At 42.8% G+C, this 14,107-nt stretch overlaps 1 protein-coding gene across 1 annotated transcript in view; it reads left to right on the top strand.

Moving 5' to 3' along the window:
- Positions 1 to 13,118, top strand: part of ANKRD29 (ankyrin repeat domain 29) — a 29,875-nt gene extending 16,757 nt beyond the window's left edge. The window contains exons 5-10 of the mRNA XM_026058651.1: positions 574 to 672; positions 3,649 to 3,747; positions 9,562 to 9,660; positions 10,119 to 10,214; positions 11,303 to 11,401; positions 13,008 to 13,118. Of these exons, the coding sequence (XP_025914436.1) occupies positions 574 to 672; positions 3,649 to 3,747; positions 9,562 to 9,660; positions 10,119 to 10,214; positions 11,303 to 11,401; positions 13,008 to 13,118 (603 nt within the window). The remainder of the gene's footprint in view (positions 1 to 573; positions 673 to 3,648; positions 3,748 to 9,561; positions 9,661 to 10,118; positions 10,215 to 11,302; positions 11,402 to 13,007) is intronic.
- The last annotated feature ends 989 nt before the right edge of the window (positions 13,119 to 14,107 follow it).

The following is a 14,107-nucleotide window of genomic DNA, read 5'->3' as shown; positions in this document are numbered from 1 at the left end:
AGAAGTAATGGGCTTTCACTGGTGGTCGTGTGTTTGATCTGAGGCACGCTTCCATGGTTAGCTAGCACACTTTTTAGAAGTATCATACTTACTCTTCTTCAGGCCAGCAATCAGCAGGTGAGAGGCAGGACCTGACAGGACATGAGGCTCTGGCCAAAGAAGAGTAGATGACCAGTAGGCTTTGGATCAGGAAAAGGTTGCCCTTCACTAGGTGGAGGAGCTTGGCAGGGTTGGGGGTATGGCTGTATATGGGAAGAGACATGGAGGAGCTCAGAGCTGTGAAGGGAGCAGAGCTTCTAGTGTAAAGGGAGAAGATGAACTAAAAGCAAAATTTTTCTTGCTTCTTGTCCCTCACTAAAAAAGCCTCAGGAGAAAAATGTTTGCAGAGACAGAGCCAAGTTCAAAGATTTATGGGGCAAGGCTGTGTACTACAGTTATGAACGATTCGGTAGCTAGTCACTACAGAATTGCTGTGAGCCAGATTCTGAAAAGCCTCAAAACTTGCTTATGTTTTATGGTGAGTACAGCATCTGCCCTCTCCCCTTACTGTGCCCATTCTTTGCTTTTTCACAGGACGGAGGCACTGCCCTTTTAGCAGCTTGTCAGTACGGGCATGCAAAAGTAGTGGAAACCCTGTTGAAGCACGGTGCCAACATTCACGATCAACTTTATGTGAGTTTATTTGACATAGATACTGACAACACTGGTGATGGAACAAATGTGCTGTTCGTTGGAAAACAGCAGATACTCCAGTGCCAGTACAGTAAAGCATTTGCCAAAAACTGTGGTTTTATAGTATTCTACTTTTCTAAGATGTGATTTTTGTTAACTGTCTGCTCTTCATGATCCTGGGAGAAGTGGCACAAAATCAGAAAAGAGGGTTTAGCTGCCTTTTAGTTCATTATCTGTATGAAGGAAATGTTCCAAATTTGGACCAGATCTGTGCTATCCCTTACCCTTGCACAAAAGGTCATGTCCTGTTTTACCATGTCAGGATAGCATTACAGGCAGAAGAATGAATAACTATAAAGCCACTGAGGTATTAGAGAATCTGTTAGTTTTCTGGACTAGCTGCCAAAAAGAGTAGAAAAGTTATGTTGTCTTTAAAATCTTTTTAAAAGTATCCCATTAAAATGATGTTGTTGGCTATTTGTGCATCTCTATCTTGTCTGTGCTTTGAGGAAAGAATGGTTAAAATGACTGCGTCGACATTGTTTAGTTGACTTTTCAGAAAGCTGGACTGAGCTGATCAAGCACTGGATTTAATTTACTTCAGTAGAGACACAAATAAGCTGAGCTAAAATAAAACCAAAAAGCATGGCAGATTTTGTCTCCACTCCCCACCACTCTTCCCACCCCAGGGCACTTCAGATTTGAGAGGGATTTGTTCCTCACAGACCCCTGAGGGTTTTCAGCCATTTTCACGAGGGGCAAACGTGCAGGGTGTTGTGGGGCAGCGCGGAGCGTTCCCAGTTCCTGCGAGGGCCTGTGGGAGCCAAGGGCTGGCAGCTCTGCAGAAACCACCAGCACACAAGGGGCTGTGCATGGGGTGCACAGGGAGTCCCCCGCTCCGAGCTGCGCCCGCCCCGCGGTTATCAAGAAGGGTGTTGCATGGTTGCAGCTGCTGCACAAATAGTGATTATCTTTCTAATGGGCTGGGATTCGTAACGCTTATCATGCCCTCTATGGTAATCCCAGGGTTTTCCACTCGCTTTAAAAATAGCAATGCTGCCACACCTGGAGACACCCACTCAGAAGTAAAGGCAATGAAATATCTTCCTTGTGGTGTCTCCTGGAAATGAGCAATATTTGCAATGGGATTTAGTGATGTGTTTTTATTGCTTACAGCCATTAAGCAAAACCATTCAGAAACAGCCGTTTCATAAAATAAGAACACATTCTCTTGAAAAGGAGCATTAGCCTGAGTCCTTTTGTGGGACATTGCCAAGCTGAATTTGCAGAGTGGTATCTATCTGGCTGGCAGTTTCCTTGGCAGGCTGCCATATGAGAGGGATTTCAAACACACACTTGGGCAGTCCTCCCCAAACCATCAAGATAGATATTTTAATCTTAAATTGACTAAGGTGAGGGATAGAGGAGAAGAGAATACCCTAGCTAAAGAGTATTTCTTGCAGAAAGGTTTTATTACAGTTTTCTTATGACAGCATCAATTCAAATGAAGTATAAAAACCTAATAATTAATTTTAAAAATGGTTAGACGATAGGTAAAGCAAGGTTCTCCATATCGACTGATGCTCTAAAAAAGAGCTCTTTTAATATTCCAGAACCTTTTTCCCTTTCTAAATGGAAGCATTCCTGCTATGCCTGTCTCTGGAGGAAGTCTGCAAAAGACCAGATACCATCACCCTATTTTATGCACCTGCACAGCAGTCAGAGAAAACAACCCCTCAGAGAGCCTGGAGGTATTAATTTGTAGTACCAGCAGACACCTCGCTTGTTTACCAGGACATTTGTCTTGAAATCAAGGTCAAACATTTTAAGGTCGGATGCTGGGCACTGTATTCAGCTCATGCTTCACCAGGCATGTGCTGAGTTTTGCAGGATGAAAAGTGTCCAAGTAGTATCTCTAAGCAGACAGCAGCATTCAGTCCCAAAGTAGGGACATGCCAACAGTGTCAACAAGGGGCTTCCACTAAAATACCCTGTATATAAGCATGAGCATGAGGTGCCTGGAAGATAGGTACCCGCACATCTGAGAGACAGCAGAGGGTCTGTGTTCATTCATGTCTCTAAACCAAAAGAGTCTCAGCTCCCAGGAAAACTTTCCCTGTGCTGAGCACTCTGCGTGTAGGGTGGGTAAATGCATGTCCCAGCCTCAATACAGGTTTCCACCTCTAATTGGGTAGATGGATTCTAATGCCATTTGGATTTTTTTTTTTTTGTCAAAAAATTCAATGCTTATGACTTCATAATTGTTTCTAGGGAAGAAGCTTCCGTGAAGCCAAATGTTAAGGATTTTCTAACACGGAAAACATCTGCACATGAAAGACATGTTGAGTAAAAAAAAATCCCAGATTTCTTAATTTCTTTCACAAGCTTTTTGAGGGAACTGCTAGTTTCTGATAGGGCTGCAAGATACTCTGTCTTGAATATCCTACTGTTACATGCCTATATTACAGGTCCAGTCTCTTTTGCAAGATGTGCCAGAGCAGTGGTGTGGTAGTTGCTGGCAGACTTTAACACTGTAGTCCCCAGTTTTGCAAAGTACTTGAGCATTTTTTTACCATGTGTATCTCTGAAGCAGAACACTTCTGTGTGAACATGAGGAACCTAAATGAACCTTTCAGCTGAACCTAAATGAATGTATTTTGCTATATAGGAATGGATTCCTTGTTATGTGGACCAGTGCTGTGATGAATTAGAGCATTAGTATTCTAGACCAAGGATTTAATGCTCAGTTTGATATATGATGGGAGCTAGCGCTTGTGCATGTTGAATGAAAATGTTACCATAGTCTGTCATGAACTAGACTTTGGATGTTAGCAATTATTTTTTGAGCTCAGTTGTATATGTGCTGCTACACTGCACATTAGCATCAGAAGTAGAAGTTGATTCTGCCTGGTTTGGTTTTGTGCAAAACACTGGCATCATTTTAACATATTATAAGCTGGATGTGTTTGTACTCAGGATGGAGCTTCTGCAACTTTCTTGGCAGCACAAGGAGGCTATCTGGATGTCATCCGATTGCTGCTGTCTTCAGGAGCAAAAGTCAACCAGCCACGGCAGGTAATGTTCAACACTGCCAGAGCAGAGCTGGGGTCAAATTAACAATCTCTTACTAAAAATTAACGCTGGGATTTTCATGGGGCATCAGATTCCCAAGGTGGATGGTGGCTGTGCCTGCATTCATGTTTGAGCTCAGATCAGTAGTGTGGTTTTGAAGGGAGTTACCCAGTCCTTTCTGCTTGCATGCAAATTAGATCCCTTATAGAGGAAATGAAACTGGAAGCCCCGGTCCAGGTGTGCACCAATTGCACTTCACACCCAAAAGAGGATCAGACCTCTGACAGGTCCTTTGGACAGCTTTGAACCACATGCATGGTGGACACGTTTGGGCCGCAGGACCAGGCTAAATCAAAATAAAACCCTCAGGCTGTATATAATGTTGATGTGGGGACCTTGCACTAGCCCTCCCAACTACTGATCTACTCCTGTTGTGCCAGCTTATCTGCGAATGTGCACACAGCCCATAAGGTCCTGGGGTTCTTCTGAAAATCCTATCTGGAAACTCCYGTGAGAGACAGTGCCAAATTCAGTACACTGAAATCAACAGTATCAGCTTCAGTATCAAAGTTAATCTTTGATGAAACCTTTTATTTTTTTACTTTTAGTTTTACTTTATATCATCCACGTGCACTCTGAAACTCAGGCATAAGTTGTACCTTCATCTCTGCAAGTACCTGCTATATGTGAAAAGTTTTGCTATCCCTGTTTGCAGTTAGTTACTCTAGTGGGCTTGATCCTGCAAACACATAAGACAAGAGGCAACTGTAAGCACAAAATCAGCTCCTCTATACGTAGTGGGGCTGCTGTTTGAACATTAAATGATATGTATGAGCTGGATTTGGGGATGATTCAGAGGTCCCTGCACCAAGGGCTAGATCCCGCTTGTGTTACTGTATGCTGGTGATGGATTAGGATAAAAGAGACTTGCTGTATTTTAAAATAAGTAAGGGATACATAAGCATACATGGTCTACAGAGACACATATAAAAGCTTTATTGGTTTCCAAAAGAGGGATCATTAGCTGTTTGGCTGTTCTTGAATCTAAACTCAGTGCTTAAACAGCACATTTAGATGCTGCTTTGAGTAGGCAGATGTGGGAGCTGCACATCTAACTTAAAAACTCTTGGCACTTAGAAATGTCTAGTTAGACATGGGGCTTCCCAGGAACCTTTGCTTGCCTTGAGAGAGCCTCTGCTCTGGGCTGCTGAAACCCTGCAGGCAAGGTCACTGCCGTGAGTCCTCACCGCACGTTTTAAATTGAGGGGATATGGTCTTGTTCTTGCAGTCAGCCACCTATGTCTACCAGATGGCTGTGATCACTGATTGCAGCAGGTAAGAAATCAGGAGGCAGGAAAAATGTGAATCAAATAAAATGTGAGAGCTCTAATAACAGAGGACAATATGGTGTGTGACTAACTTCAGTTATTTTCAGTGTTTTCTTTCCTCCACCCCGAAGAGCCTGACAAATCAAAGCTAGGCAGCAGAGATGGATCTGTATGACTGCAGTGGTTTCTTTAGGTCTGTGTAGTTTCTCTGCTGCTCCTTTGGTTTAAGGAAACTGTATTAGGGATTCGCGTGCCCCAACTAAAGCCATCGTCCCGCTGCATCTTCCCCCGCCTGTCCATCACCAGAGTTGTGCTGGCAGGAAGGGAGGTTGGCAGCTACTCCCTGGACTGATGCTTCACTTGCTTGTAGCCTGCCTCCACACTGTCTCCCTGATTTTGCCTAGATGAAGATATAGAAGTGCTATTAAGAGCTGTTAATTAATACAGTCTAAAAAACAATATAGGAGGATAGGCCAGTGTATGCTTTAATGTCTTTTGAATAGGTCAAAATAAGGCTGGGGGAACTTTAGGTTTAACTCAACCAGTTTAGCACGTGTCACTGTAAAAACTGCATTCTGTACACTAACCATTTAAAATGCTGTAATTATAATGTACCAGCCAACTCTAACAATATTTTTTAGATCTCTAATACAATTTCTGTAATATAGTGTTTCATTTCATAATGCATTTTTAAATCTTAGCTGAGGCAAAGACTCTACATTGTGTGTGTGCTCTTTCTGGCTCTCTTTCATCTCCAGTAGTCTGGGCTTAGTTTGTGTCAGGGAACCACCAATCTCTGCTAAGATTATGCCTGGATAAGTCAGTGGTATTTATATGTGAATGTTGTATTTGGGCTCACTGTATTCTGAAACAATTCCTAAACAAATGGAACATTTTAACCCATTTAACTAGTGAAGTAATGGTTGGATGAACTTCAGTCTCTTACTGACAAACAAATTCATACTTTGTTCAAAGGTGGGATGTTGGTCATAAGGAATGTAAGCCTCGATGGCAGTTTCCATGCCAGGTGACTCTGTTGCTGTCAGTCACAAACCACGCCGCTGTTACTGCTGTAGAAATTTTTTCTAAGCAATGTTACTTTGAATACAGGGCTGACCATAGCTTCAGAGCACCTGATATGAATTCATGCTTCTCTTCCCTCATAGCTGTCCAGGTCTTCTCTCCATTTTGTTCTCGTGAATTTGGGGGCTTAATTCATTTGCCTGACTGTGTACATCTACCCTGTATGTCTCCACCTGCTGCTCCAGTAGGGTACTAGGTACCCTTCGGTCTTGTGTCCTATCTCCCAGRCCCGTGGGGCTGCTTCTGATACCTGAGAGCATCTCAGATGGCACCAGTTGCCTGTGTGCAGGCCCTTTATCACAGCTGCCACAATTTTGAATAGTGAAGCCTTCCGGTGAGTTTCTTCCCTAGCAATGTCATTTCTCTTGGTATTTAACCTTCTTCCATTCTTTCTGACACAGCCACAGGCCTCCACGGAGCTGTACTGGCATCCTTTTGTCATCATTTCATCTAGACAGAGCTCTGGGCAGTGTCTGAAGCCTGGTGCAGTCTGTGCTGCTTTGCTTCTCTAACTCAAAAGCAAAGCAAGAAGATCATTTGCCAATGAATTTTACGCTGTTTTGGCAGCCTGTGTCGCAGGAGGCTTTAGTCTGAATGGCTAGGCAGATTCAAAATAATCTGAAAATTAATGTTTTTCTCTTTACGTATGATATGCACTGACACGTATATGTAAGCCAGTAAACCTACAGAGATTGTAGAGTTCAGTCAAGCATGCAATCTCTTACTAGCAAGATTTCAGCTGGTGCACTGGTGCTAGTGGGCTGATGGGCAGCACAGCAGAGGAACGGACACCCAGCAGCCTGAGAGCAGGGGTTCTCCGTCCCTCAAAGACCTTAGTGGGAATTCAAGGGGCATCTCAGTTCCTGCCTTAATTTGGCCCTTTCCAAGCCAGCAGAAAATATTATGAGATCCAAAGCCACAAAGCAGTGTCTTTAGTTAACAGGTAAGAGAAGGAACAGCATCAGTCTTGTTGAGGGTATGTTTGGGACTGTTGGACAAAATGAGACATAGTTCATATCTATTAGCTTGCAAAAAATAAGGAAATAAACATAGTTTAAGAACATACGGGGTATTTAACATTGTTTATTCTAGGAATGTAATGGTCTGCAGGTCTGCTGGCTGGGCAGAAGGACAGGAAAAAGAAAGTACTTCTTGAACTCTTCTGATCGTTGGACAGCCAGAGGCTGTTTCGTCCCCTGGGCTTATTTTCTTTCTGGCTTGTCTCTGTGCCCTAACAGTTGTTTATATGGCCTCTTAGTACAATGTAGCATCTCTTTTGCATTATACACCAACATTAAAATGGACAGAAATCTCATCTACTCCATACAAATATTACATACTGTTGGATAAACCTGCCTGATAAATGTTGTTTGTTTAAGGGAGAGAAGCTGACATTAGTCAATGTGAGTCCACCATCATCTTCATCATCTTTCTTCTCTTTAAACTAAGTTCTCCAAGATGGTCACTCTTTCCCACGATGTTTTGGGGGGGGGGGGGTTGACTCTTCTGTAGTTGTGTAGTTGATGGTAATATCAATACTATTAAGGACAGTTAATGGTAACGGTGATGTTGCTCAACACTAGTATTTCCTTCCTTTCCACTAGTATTTCTTTTCATTCATACCTGATAATAAGGGTTGTGCCTATAAAATTCACTGTGGATGAGAGAGAGCTGCTTTTTTTTGCATAAATAGAGCCACAGATTTGCACATTACTAGTTCTTAGTGCAAATTTAATTGTATTGGTGGGTCTTGGGTATTTTCCAAGTTTTTATAGGCTTTTTCAGTGTCCCTCTTCCTATTTTCTAGAGCCCTCTGGTGGAGGAAGATTCGAAAAATAATCCCACTGTCAATTTACTGACAGGGAAAACACTATGTTGGAGAGGGACAGTTTTTGCCGTCACACTACTGTCACGCATTCTGTGTACAAGAGGCCCTTTCAATGTTATTTTTAAATCACAAAGAAAACTCATTGTATTAACATGATATATGCTGGAATGAGGTCAGTAATTTCAATGAGATCATTTATGGAGAATTGATTCAAGAGCAGGCAGAGATCCTGTTCTTCACCATTTGTGAAGACTGAACCTCGATGATCTCAGGATGTGCATTTGCTCTTTCTCAGAATCAGAAGAATGGAAACCCAGAATATATCAAAGGAAGAAATGGCTCATCTGTTTCTTCTGGTGGATTAAATCACTATCCCATAGAAAACAGAGAACTGGCTCAACAGTGGTTTTGGACAGCTTCAGCAAGTCATATGAATCTTCATTTGGCATTGATGAGAGAGATTCCTTCTTTGAGCAAGGTGGAAATATTTTATTAAAAGCAAAAAGCTGTTTTCTTTTGAAATTTCTCATTAAGACTCTTTTGAAAGCCTTTTGAAATATATTTCCAATTACTTTTTCCTGTCAAGTCTAAAGGCTGCAGAGGGTGAGCAGAAGAACAGGCAAGCAGTGAAGGCAGTAGCAGACAGTCTGCTACTTGAGGCCTCATTTTTGCATTAAAGTCCTTATAGGCAAAGCCTTTTGTTAAAGGCCCATGAAAATCAATTTGGCACCCYACAGGTGCTGGAGTCCTCTTGTAGTTTTGAGAATCAGGCCATTTAGAAATAAAATTAGGCAAAAGAAACAAAACTAAATTCTAACTGCAGCAACAAATGCTTCTAGTGCTTCAACTAACCTTTGCATTTGGGATGGAAATCCATCACAAAGTTTAGCTCATTTTGAATGCATGTATTTTCTGACATTTTCTGCTCAAATAATGATTGTATAGGACCTTTTTTTTTCCAAACCAGACTGTCTCCTGGATAATTGCCTTGTTTTCTAGTGGAGGTCTTGAGGCTAAAATTTGTGAAGTACTCACCACAACTGTAAGGCAGGACATTTTTACCGTATTCCTTAAGGGTGGATAATGTTACTTTACGTTGAAAGTTGCTGATCATCCTTAGCTTCTATAACCATCTGCCATTTAAAAGGTGCACACCCAGAATTTGCCCATGCATGTCTTGAGCTTTACCTGTATCTTTGTCACGTCTAGCCACCTASGGTTTGAACTACATAGGATACCTCTGATCTTTACATTTCAAACTTCCCTATGTACTTTGGGCACAGTTGGGTGAGCAAAAGAGGGCTTTAGGTGTTCAGCCTGTGATGTACATTTCAGGCCAGCTATGCAAGAGGAAATAGGGAAGGTGCCTCTAACCCCACAACAGGGAAGGTTCGGACTTGATACACTGAGTTCCCATGTGCTTTTGGAAGTGCGTTTGCATTTGTCTGTCTCTGATGGCAATAGGGTTTTATCGAGGCATTGAAGTTCATCCATTCCAGCAGGCAGACTCTGGTGGTATAATACCAGGGGGTAAAGGGTCTCAGGGTGAAACCTTTAGCTGTCTGACTTTGTTTGAAGGATGGGACGGCACCCTTGTGGATTGCATCGCAGATGGGTCACAGTGAAGTGGTGCGGGTGATGCTGCTCCGGGGAGCTGAGCGAGACGCTGCACGGGATGTGAGTAGTGCTTCTTCTTGTGCTGTGCCTGCACCTTACACTTCCTAGCTCTTTTTGAGGACACAAGGCAATGTGCATGGAGGCCTGGTGTCCCTCGAATTTGTTGTGTTCACCAAGTTATACAGTTCCTCCCAAGCCACAGGCTCCCTCTTTCCTTTTGTGTCTGGGACAGCTTCCTGGAAGGCCCTCCTGGAATAAGGGATGGCAATGTCCATATAAAGGAGAGATGGAGATGATATATGGGGTCACTGGGTGATTTCTCCCTGAAGTCTTCACCTGTCGGAGGAACTATCCTCCAGACACTTTAAAAACAGCAGGATACACTGGGGAGGTGCCTCCTCGAAGACCATGAACCCCCTTGCAGAGGTGTGGGGGAGACCCAGAGTCTCCCTCCAGCCAAGGGGAGTGCTGACAAAGCATTTGTAATGACTGAACTTATGTTCCTCTCTCTTTTAAAGGATGGTACAACTGCTTTACTGAAAGCTGCCATTAAAGGATACAACAATGTGATAGAAGAGTTACTGAAATTCTCTCCCACGCTTGGCCTGCTGAAGGTTAGTAGTGAAATATCTAGATTTTTACACAGAAACCCAGGAAGGCAAAGGGTCTGATGAAAGGCCTGACGTTTATGACTATGCAACTGGAAAACAATAAAGAGCTGGAGTCCAGAGAAGTCAAGGGAGACATGAATTATCTTATTTAGCCTTTAGTGCTGCACACAAATAAATCTTTTCAAAAAATATTGTGATGTTGATTTTTGGAATGAGAAAGCACCTTGTGTTGTAGGAGGAATTCTCTTTTGCTTTTTGACATCTGATTTTATTTCTACAGTAAATGGACTGCTCTTGGTGATGCAGTTTTTAACATTATACCCTGCCCTCAATTGCATTTAGTCAGCAAAATAGAATCTAAGAGATCTGTTGTGAGTAATTCTCTATTTGATTTTATTTTCCTCTGAATTAATACAGTGACTTCAAAAATAGTAATGGACATTTGGAAGCTGCTTTTTAATAGCAGACCTAATTTCATGTACCCATAAATCACACATTTTTATAGCCTCTGTAGATGCAACTAATGGGCAATTTTGATGTACTTGAAAATGCTGGTGGCTTTAACTTAGCTGTTAATTATAATTATGAAATAGCTTCCACACTTATTTGAACTGTCAGTTCTGCAGCCTCAAACAAAAGGCCAGCTATGAAAAAATAACAGCTCAGCTCTCTGACATTCAGATCATTAATCAGCAGAGAAAGGAAATAAAATGTGCAGATGGTTTCCATTACTGCTTGTGCTTCTGTTTCACTTGCTAATGGCTGAGTTTTGCCAGGCAGAAGCAAGTGCTGTGTTTATTTCACCTCTAATCTATTGAGAAATGTAATTTTAAAAGAAAATATTATTGTGGTAAAGTGGACCTGACCTTCATGTGTATTAAAGCATTTAAAATCACCTCCTTCACAGCCTTCTAGCCTGCCAGCATCCTGTGTAAATGATAATCAGATGCTATATCCTTGATGACCTGACCTCTCTTCCATGTTATTTCTCTCCTGTTTGAAGATTTGTTCTTCGCAGGTGCTTTGGTTTCACTGCCTTCCAGTTTCCTCCCTTTACATGCACTGTGCAAACGTCTGTCAATATTTTCCAGAATGGGACCTCAGCTCTCCACGCAGCCGTCCTCAGCGGCAATGCCAGGACAGTAGCGCTGCTGTTGGAGGCAGGAGCAGACCCATGCCTGAGGAACAAGGTACGTGCTGGCTCACCACTCTGGGCAGGGCAACGGCACCGACCTTTGGAGCCAGACCCTTCATATAGGCTCCACCTTTTGGGTGGTGGTTCGCGTTTGCACCCTGATCTCTCCTGAGGACTCACCATCCTGTCCATTAGTTTCTGTTTACAGGCATTTATAAGCATGCCAGATGGGGCCACTAGCTGGTTGGTGCTTGTGACGTAAACATCAGTCTGTGAATAACCAGGAATAACACTATGCTCTAATTACCTTTGGCATCACAGATGCAATTGCTAGCCATAAGTCATCATGGGCTAGCCAGATAGCATTTCAGGGAAATAGTAATCTGTTATTGCCCTTGATCGGTCATAAATTGTATCAGTGTCTCATGTAACAGATGAGTAAGGAGGATATGCCCAGGTGAGAAGAATGTATGCATGGGTGCCTTTGGTGAGAAAATTTGATTACATTTCTAATATAAAAAAGACTTCAAAATTACATGCATCATTCCCGTATTTTATTACAAACCTGTTGGTTCATTGAAATAGTTTCAGATTCTTTTAATGATTGCAAATTGTCTGCAGTAAATTTATCCTTTCCTTTATTCTGCAAGGTATTTTAACATATGTTCAAAATTTCTGCGGAAATGTCTTCCTTTGTGCTGTGTTTATGAACTATTTGCTGCATGTATTTGATATCCAGGTGGGTCTGTTAAGTTGTGAATGGATGATCTGGTATTTGTTTCTGTCTTATGACTGGACGAATGAAAGTTTGTAAAGCAAGTAATCCAGCACCTGCTTTCTGAGTATTTCGGTCATTTAATATAAAATCTGTGCATGTTGTTTCTATATCGTTCCACTTGATGGCAGCAGAGTTAGTGCCTCTAGTACAGTAGTTTGTTATTTTATTAATGTTGTACATTTTGTTTTCATACTGTCATACAATGTGTAAGGTTTTTGCAGAGGGAGGGTGTGTAGTATAAAAAAGTCTTGGGTTATAACCTCTCCTACTGAAATTTYTGGAAAATGATATGCTCTTTCACACAAGACAGTGCATTTGTAAAACAAAAATACCAATTTTCAGAAGTAGCTTCATTATAAGTATTTTCTATTACCAAAACTGTATTCAATAAATACAGAAAACTAAACTCTCTGATGTTCTATTACTTATCCTACAGAATAGCACTGACTATTTCTTAGCAATAAAAGTCTTTCCTTGGATTTTTATGGACTGTGGTACCTAAAGCCCTGCCTCATCTCCCACAGATATCAACAGCAATGTTCTCTTTTAATTTTGTGGCAGTGGCATAGGGAGCCTGAGGGATATCATTTAGCCTGGGTAGTCAGCACAAAGCAAGCTGTCCACCCAAGTCCTAGGCTAGAATTATCCTGAAGACTGAAGAGACACTTGCACACTGTGCAGGAAAGCGACTTTTTAAAGGATTTCCACTGCCATTCTCTAAAACAGTAGCTGATTTAAAAGAACACTGCAGGTGGTGGAAATAACACTGAAACAGGCATTTTAGTTTTGTGCCTAGCACTGTCTTCTCTAGAGCTTTAATGCTTTTACCATGTTTTGGAAATACTCTTTCAGCTTTGCTAACCACAAGGTTTTTTTGTTCCAGGCAAATGAGCTGCCAGCAGAACTCACAAAAAACGAGCGCATCCTCCGACTGCTCCGCACAAAGGAAAAGCAAAGGAAAAGCTCATGCAGCTCTATAGCGAATGCGGTTTGACAGAGATGCACCCTGTCCGCTCTAGCCTGAAAGTAAACCTAGCCCGCCTGAGCAGAGTTTGTTGGACCAGTTTGCAGAATTGATTAGCCTTTCCACTATACGCCCCGCGTATACGTTGCCGCACACTAAGGCCTCCACCTGGCACCGTTGAACTCAGAAGGACTGCAATGAGAGCAGGATTTGGCCTGAAAGCTGTATCTGCACTACAGCCCTGACGATACTCCAGGATCCCACCGGTCCCAGCACCAACGTTAGCTCCTCTGTGCCCGCGGTGTGTGTGTCCCCGCATACACCAGGGCTCCCGCCGTTTCAGACACGCGCTCCCTAACGGCATGGCTGCACACCTGCATGGGGTCCCTGCGAGTGCCTCGGGTGCATGCCGAAGGGACRCCCCAGATCTCGCAGCTGTTTGGATTCGCTCGGTCTCGGGCCAGCCCCACGGTGCTGCCCTCGCTTTGCTGGCGCTGCCAGCTCTGTTGATTCCTCTGTACCTCCAAGCGCCACGTGGGGCTGGAGGTGACATCCCACTGATGACATCCCTCTGGGAAAAATCCTCCTGTCAGCCCAGGGCTCTGATAACCTTTTGGTTCCTATATGGAGATCCATAAAATGATCCAGAACATTACGAATTATGCCAAAAGCTGCCAAACAAACAATAGCAATGTCATTTCCTCCTCAGTGCAGCACCTGGATCTTTCACTCTGTGGAACAAGAGTCAGTGGGACAGCTGGTAGCAGTTTGCAACGTGTATGTAGCGCTGTGGGATACATCATCAGTCCTATGGTGTACATATGAGCATTTCTAAGGGCCGGGGAGGACTGGTTACTGAGCAAACCAGCCAGAGCGTATCATTCACTGGCACAAATATTTCAGAAACTTAGCTGTCAGACACAACAGTGCAGATGCTATACAAGTATCTGATGTACGTTCTCCACACACATGTATGTGACCCTATCGTTTAGTATCCACAGCTACTATGCAATGTACTT

Source organism: Apteryx rowi, unplaced genomic scaffold (genome assembly GCF_003343035.1).
Source record: "Apteryx rowi isolate R43461 unplaced genomic scaffold, aptRow1 scaffold_149, whole genome shotgun sequence".
Classification (NCBI taxonomy): Eukaryota; Metazoa; Chordata; class Aves; order Apterygiformes; family Apterygidae; genus Apteryx; species Apteryx rowi.
This window is presented reverse-complemented; position numbering and strand designations above follow the sequence as displayed.